Genomic DNA, 6,972 nt, shown 5'->3' on the forward strand with positions numbered 1-6,972 from the left:
TAATCCAAAGTCTTCTCACGTGGTTTCCCATGCTCATAGTTAAACTAGCGGAGCAGAGACTCAGAGCTGTCATTTTCAGAGCTGGACCAATTTTTCAGAGCTGGCCAGATGTTCAGAATTCAAACATTTCACAGATAAGGATACGATCGTAGGCAATCACAATGACAACACTCCCTCTATCATCTACCGGACAAATTACGTTTTATTTACTTACAACCGTGCTGCAACAAAACTTAGAATTCTTTGCACAAACAAGAAACATATATCAAAAGCAAAACCAGAATGACCACCATTCAATCACAAATTCGAAATTCACATAAAAAACCATCTCTTCCACAAATTCATAAAAATTAGCAAGCCTCCAAGAATAAGCTAAGAACAGATGGACCAATCGCCTAATCCAAAGCATGCACATGCACTCATCAAAACAAGTCACCCCCCCACACACTTAAAGAAAGCCATGTCCTCAGGGCAAAAGATAATTAAAGTTAGAAGACGTCACTGATCATAGGCGATGAAAAGTATAAGCACTGTGAGAGGCGGCGAAAATTAGGGTTTGCTGCCTTGGTTTTAAGGGCTTGGCAGAGTGTAAAGTCAGCGCTTGCGGCATTGTCAGAGGGGAATTTCAGCGCTGGCGACAGTGTCAGAGCTGGCAACTTAGTCAAAGTGAAAGATCTGCGCCGGGATTTCAGAGGGGAAATTCAGCGCTAGAGTGGAATTGCAGCGCTTGGAAAAGACTCTTCTGCCTAACAAAAACAAGAACAACCAAAATCAAAGTAACCGAACAGGCACCAATACAAGAAAAACAGAAAAAGAAAGCAAGAGAACAAGCAAAACATAAATAAAACAAAACCAACTGTGGGTTGCCTCCCACAAAGCGCTCTGATTAACGTCTAGAGCTCGACACCAGCCTTCAATCATAGCTCTGGATCGTGCAGAGCTTGAGACTCCACCACTATCAGAGGACTCTGGTGCTCATAATACAGCTTCACGCTATGACCGTTTACTCTGAAATTCTCTTTATTATTCTCATTGTACAGCTCGACTGCACCAGGGTTAAACACCTCCCTTAGCAACGCATCTTCTTGCTCCTTAGACGGCGCTGTCGATATGATCACCGGCTTCTCCTTTTCCTCTTCTAAGAACACATCCTTGAGATTTGCAGGGAGTTTCTTCAGCTCTAACTCAGGTTTCTTGGACCCCACAGGTTCATCAAGAGGCAGCGTAGCCTGTTCCATCTCTTCGGCTTCTCGAGCTAACTCCTCCATATCGGCTGATCCTGCAAACACTTCCACACACTCCTGCTCCTGCACAAATACTGTCTCGACCAAGCCATCAATAGCATCTATAAATGATCATTCATTAGTAAAACTGGCAGAAGGCATTGCATGACTACCATGCACTGAGAAAGACATAGACTTCCCTAACACAGTCATTTTAATGGTTCCATCCTTAACATCAATCAAAGTGTTAGTGGTTGCCATAAACGGTCTTCCTAACAGCAGTGTGTGCTCTATACCGTTTTCATGCACCTCCCCAATCTCAAGAACCACAAAGTCAACGGGAACAATCAATCCCCCAACACTCACCAAAACATCCTCTACTATCCCACGAGGATATCTAATAGACCTATCGGCTAGCTGCAAACACATGCGAGTGAGTTTCAAATTACCTAACTCTAATTGTTTAAAAATAGAGTAGGGCATCAAATTAATTCCAACACCCAAATCTAACATACTAGAGGCTTCCTTACCATCCCCTAAATCAATATTAATCACAAAGCTACCTGAATCGCGGTGCTTTGGTGGCAAGGGCTGCTGCATGATAGAGTTTGCAACTTCTAAGACCAGAACCTTCTCATTGTCACTGAATTTCCTCTTGTTAGAAGCCAACTCTTTGAAAAACTTAACATACGCCGGGACATTTCTGATCACATCAAGGAGGGGCAAATTCGCATTCACTTTGGCCAGCATGTTGTAGAAGTCGGCAAACTGCTGATCCTACTTTTCATTCCTCAATCTTCTAGGGAAAGGAATCGGTGGTCGATAAGGTGCAGTAGACTTGTGAAGTTTCACCTCCTTCTCTTTCTTTCTCTCTCCTTCTTTCTGCAACATCTGCTGCTCTGCCTTCTCTGCCTAGCAGGGACTCGTCAGAGCTGGCGGCCTGATCAGCGCTGGTGGTCTTGTCAGCACTGGCGGTATTGCCAGAGCTGATAGTCTTGTCAGGGCTGGAGATCTTGGTAGAGCTGGCGATCTAGGCGGGGCTGGCGATCTTGGCGGAGATGATGACATTGCCAGAGCTGGTGGTCTGATCAGCTTTGGTACCCTAGTCTGCTCTGGTACCCTAGTCTGCTCTGGTACCCTGGTCTGCTCTAGTACCCATGTCTGCTCTGGTACCCTTGTGTACTCTGGTACCCTGGTCTGCTCTGGTGTCCATATCTGCTCTAGTATCCATGTCTGTTCTGGTGCCCTTGTGTACTCTGGTACCCATGTCTGCTCTGGTATCCATGTCTGCTCTGCTCTGTCCACTTTATTATCCACTGTCTTGCCACTGCGGAGAACAGTAACAGCTTGCGCCTAATAAGCCTGCAAAGGCTGACCGTGAAGTTTTCCGAGCTGCTGCTGCTGCAGCTGATTCAGAGTGCCCGATAGTTGCCCCACAGTAGTCTCAAGGCATTTGATCATAGCTGACTGAGACTCCATGTTTTACTTGGTCATCTCTATGTTTTGCTTGGTCATCTCCATAAACGATTGCATCGTCTCCTCTAGAGACTGTTTCTGCTTTTTATACTGAGGAGCATTCTAAAATTGTTGAGCAGGCTGAAAATTCCTTTGCTGCTGATACCTCGGTGGATATTGTTGGGAAAAGTGTTGCTGCGGTGCATAAGGCTGCTGACCTTTTCATCCGCTATTGAAGTTTTGTTGGCCTTGATTATACGTTTGCCCATACTGCGGTCTGCTCTGAAATCCTTGCGCAGAGTGAACTTAAGCTTGTCCTTCAGGCGTGTACTCTCTCATTCTGTTGCATTCATTAATTCCATGGCTAAAAGCACCACATATTCCACAAGGCTCGATGTTCTGCGCAGGGACCGGAGGGGTTTTCATCTTGCTTATCTTGAGCTGTTGCAATTCTCGCATCATAGCAGCCATTTATTTTTGCAAATCGCCAGTCTGTGATACAGCGCTGGCCTCAACCTTCTTTCCACGGACTGATTTCCGCTGGGAGCTCTCAGCTAAGGTTTTGAATATTCCCTTTAGCTCGTCTGCAGTCTTCCTAGCAATGTTTCCTCCTGCAGTGCTGTCCACCATGAATTGGGAAGTCTGCACTAGCCCATCATAGAAAAATTGCATCAACATCACATTGGTCAGTTAATGTTACGGGCACTGGCGGAAGAGTTCTTGAAATCTCTCCCAAGCCTCATGAAAAGGCTCATCCGTTCCTTGGATGAAGTCCATGATTTGAGCTCTGATCTCCTGTGTCTTGTGATTCGGGTAATACTTCAGCATGAACTTCTCACAAGCTTCTCCCCAAGTGGTGATGGAATTGGGCGGTAGAGATAGCAGCCATGTCCTCGCCCTATCCTTAAGTGCATAAGGGAAGTACTTGAGCTTTAACTGATCCTCAGTAAGATTCAGCAGTGGAATGTGATGAGGACTGGAATACTCATCAGCGCTGTGCTTAGTAGTTTAAGTCTACTTTACCTGATTATTGTTATTATTATTATTACAGGAACTAATGAGCGCAGGTCTAACTAAAAAGACTTGCTAACAAATGAATATGAAGAGTCAATCAGCCTTGACCAAAGTGCAGAGATGCTGCCTTGCTAAAGTGCAACACCAACAGCGCAGCACAGCAGGGTAGAGCAGCAGCGCAGCCAGAGCAGCACAGCAGAGCATCACAGAGCTGCGCAGCACAGCAGCGCAGCCAAGAGCGCAGAACTGGCCTTGCTAGAACCGGAGTTACCCGCTTCACCAACGAAGGACAACGTAGATAGGTCAAATCAAGACTAAGGTGTATTAAGGCATTAAAGGGCCTAAATCCAATTATTAAAGTTCATGGGCCTAAGGCCTTTAGGGCTCACTCTCACATCTATAAATAGAAGGTTAGCTTTAGCATTAGGGGGATAGTTTTATTTGGGAGCAACACTTGTAAAATGTAATTATCTCAAAATATAGTGGAAGAACTCGAAGATCTCCCGTGGACGTAGGTCTTAACGACCGAACCACGTAAATCCTGTCTCGATTACTGCTTTTTAGATTAGGCGTTGATTTCATGCTTCACCAGAATGGTTTGCACTTGATCGCAAAAGTCACGAATGAACTGCAGGGCGTCCTCATTCGGCATCCCGTAAAACAGAGGTAGCAAGCTTGAATCATTCGGCTTCAAGTTGTAGTTTCTGACGGCGGTAGGAAGCACAATAGACGAGGTGTTCGTGTATCCTATGACGGGCCGAGTGAAGTCTCCCATATACTGCATATCGTTTTGCGCCATCACTTCTTCTTCCTTATCCACGGGCTGCTCTGTATGGTCAGAGTCAGAGTCTACTTCTTCCTTCCTTTCTATGGGCTGCTCGAACGATCAAAGTCAGAGTCAGAGCTAGAGCCAGACCCAGAGTAGAACTCGTCTGCTTTGTCGCGCACCTTTCCGTCAGAGCCAGACTCATAATCGTCTACTCTGTCTACAAAAACCTCCTTGATGCAGTTCTTTCTGAAAATCCCCGCGTTCGTGCTGTCCAAGGGAGACACCAATTTTCTTTTCAGACTACGGCGTCCCTGCATACACAGCACTTAACACACGGATCAAACGCACCGGCGGGAAAAAGTAAAAGTAACACGAAAAAGCAAATAAATAAAGCAAGTAAAAACAGAAAGTAAAGTGACACAATTAAAACGCCTAAAACCTTCCCCGGCAACGGCGCCAAAATTTAACTCAACCTAAAACACCTCTAAATTGACTTGCAATAGGACAAGGACACTCTAGCAATGGTAAGTTGACCCAAAGTCATCTCTCAAGGGAGATCTTAAAGGGCTTCTAATTGTATCACAAGAAAGCGGTAAAGAAGGATTGAAAGCAGTAAAATTAAACTAGCACTTGGAATTAAACTTAACTTGAAATTAAACTTAAGAATTAACTAAGCGGAAAGAATTAAAGTAATGCTTGTAATTAAAATTTAAACTTAAAATTATCTAGGCGGACAAGAACAAAGCATAAAAACTTAAGCATAAATAAACTATTAAACCCTTGGCAAAATTAAACGATTAAAGTAAAGGCGAATTGAATTTAAACGCTACGAGACTAAGAATTTAAATACTTGTCAATTTTCTCACTATAGTCTCTTATTTAGAAAAATAATAAAATTAATTATGTTTGTACTATTATAACCTTATAACTTTTATTTTAAATCTGTAATAAATTATAAATTATAAAAATTAATTTCAAAGTACATCACGTATAATTTTTTCATTGAAATCATATAGCCCCATCCTGATCTAATATTAAAATAATTGATAAATAACCCTAATAATTCTCTCTCTCTCTCTCTCTATATATATATATATATATGGTGCGATTATAGTGAGAATCACAATTATCATGAGAATATAGTAACCATTAAAATGACTACATTCGAAAAAAATAAATTTTTTGCTCCCTTCAGGATTCGAACCCAGATTCTGCATTCATTCATCAAGATGATTCACCTACCGTAGATCTTGATGATCGAATGACTTAAAATGGTTCTCCGTTCTTATTTATTTAGTGGTTCTTATTTGATCTAATCTCAATTACATATATATATATATATATATATATATATATATAGAGAGAGAGAGAGAGAGAGAGAGAGAGAGAGAGAGATTGTTGGTTCAACAGAGAAGCTAAATATTGTGGAGAATAGAGAATTCGTAAAATAAAAACGAACAGATCTATAATATTAATGAACAGATCAATGTATCACATGAACAACAATTTGTCAAGGGTTCGAATCCTGCTGGTGGCGAGTTTTTCTTTATTTTTACTAAATATAACTATTCATTACCTATGTTGATTGTTCGTAAAATGAATAGATTTGTTCATAATGAATAAAAAGATAATTCTCTATTGAACTCAACCATATATATATATATATGTGTGTGTGTGTGTGTGGTTATTTGATCTAATCTCAATTCTTATTTAGTGGTTCTTTTATATATATATATATATATATAGGGTTCCACTCAACAGAAAAGTACCCCTTAGATAGAGAAGGAAGAAGAAATCCTCACCATTCAATTCATCAGATCTAACGGGTCAGAGTTAACAAATCTTTACCATTTAGTTAACTATCTCATTCCGAAATTACTAGTTCGCACAAGTAAAGGTTATGTTTGTAAAATACATTTATTCCTAATTTAGGAAACTTAATCGAATCCCTGATCTTTCTGCGAACAATTGATGAGATACACATAATTTAATAGTATTCTAATAAATAATATATTAAGCCGTAGGTAACACTATCAAAAGGCAGAATTATAAATTATATGGTACATTGCTGCGTATTGAACATTCAGGTTCAAAAGTTCAATTATATGAGTCTGTTTACTTTATGGTCCGATCGATCAAAGTTCAAGAGTAATAACAAGTTTGTGAACACATCTATCAATTTCATCGAACAAAGTTCAAGAGTAATAACAAGTTTGTGAACACATCGATCAATTTCGTCGAACAAAGTTCAAGAGTAATAACAAGTTTGTGAACACATCGATCAATTTCGTCGAACAAAGTTCAAGAGTAATAACAAGTTTGTGAACACATCGATCAATTTCGTCGAACAAAGTTCAAGAGTAATAACAAGTTTGTGAACACATCAATTATATAAAATTTAGGATAGAGATATGTTCTTATAGAGTGCGTACACAATAAGTTCAAAAAATATATTGAACATATGATAAACTTCGTTGAACTCATTACAATATGTTAACATTTTACAAACAT

General features: G+C 40.6%; 1 protein-coding gene across 1 annotated transcript; it reads right to left on the reverse strand.

Annotated features, from left to right (window-relative positions):
- Nucleotides 1-917: 917 nt before the first annotated feature.
- On the reverse strand, nucleotides 918-1,973 carry LOC131010325 (uncharacterized). Its single transcript, XM_057937837.1, has 3 exons — nucleotides 1,722-1,973; nucleotides 1,397-1,640; nucleotides 918-1,345 (listed from the first exon to the last, which is right to left on the reverse strand). The coding sequence occupies exons 1-3, from the start codon at nucleotides 1,971-1,973 to the stop codon at nucleotides 918-920; spliced, it is 924 nt and encodes a 307-aa protein (XP_057793820.1).
- Between the last annotated feature and the right edge of the window lie 4,999 nt (nucleotides 1,974-6,972).

This window comes from Salvia miltiorrhiza, chromosome 1 (assembly GCF_028751815.1).
Source record: "Salvia miltiorrhiza cultivar Shanhuang (shh) chromosome 1, IMPLAD_Smil_shh, whole genome shotgun sequence".
Taxonomy (NCBI): Eukaryota; Viridiplantae; Streptophyta; class Magnoliopsida; order Lamiales; family Lamiaceae; genus Salvia; species Salvia miltiorrhiza.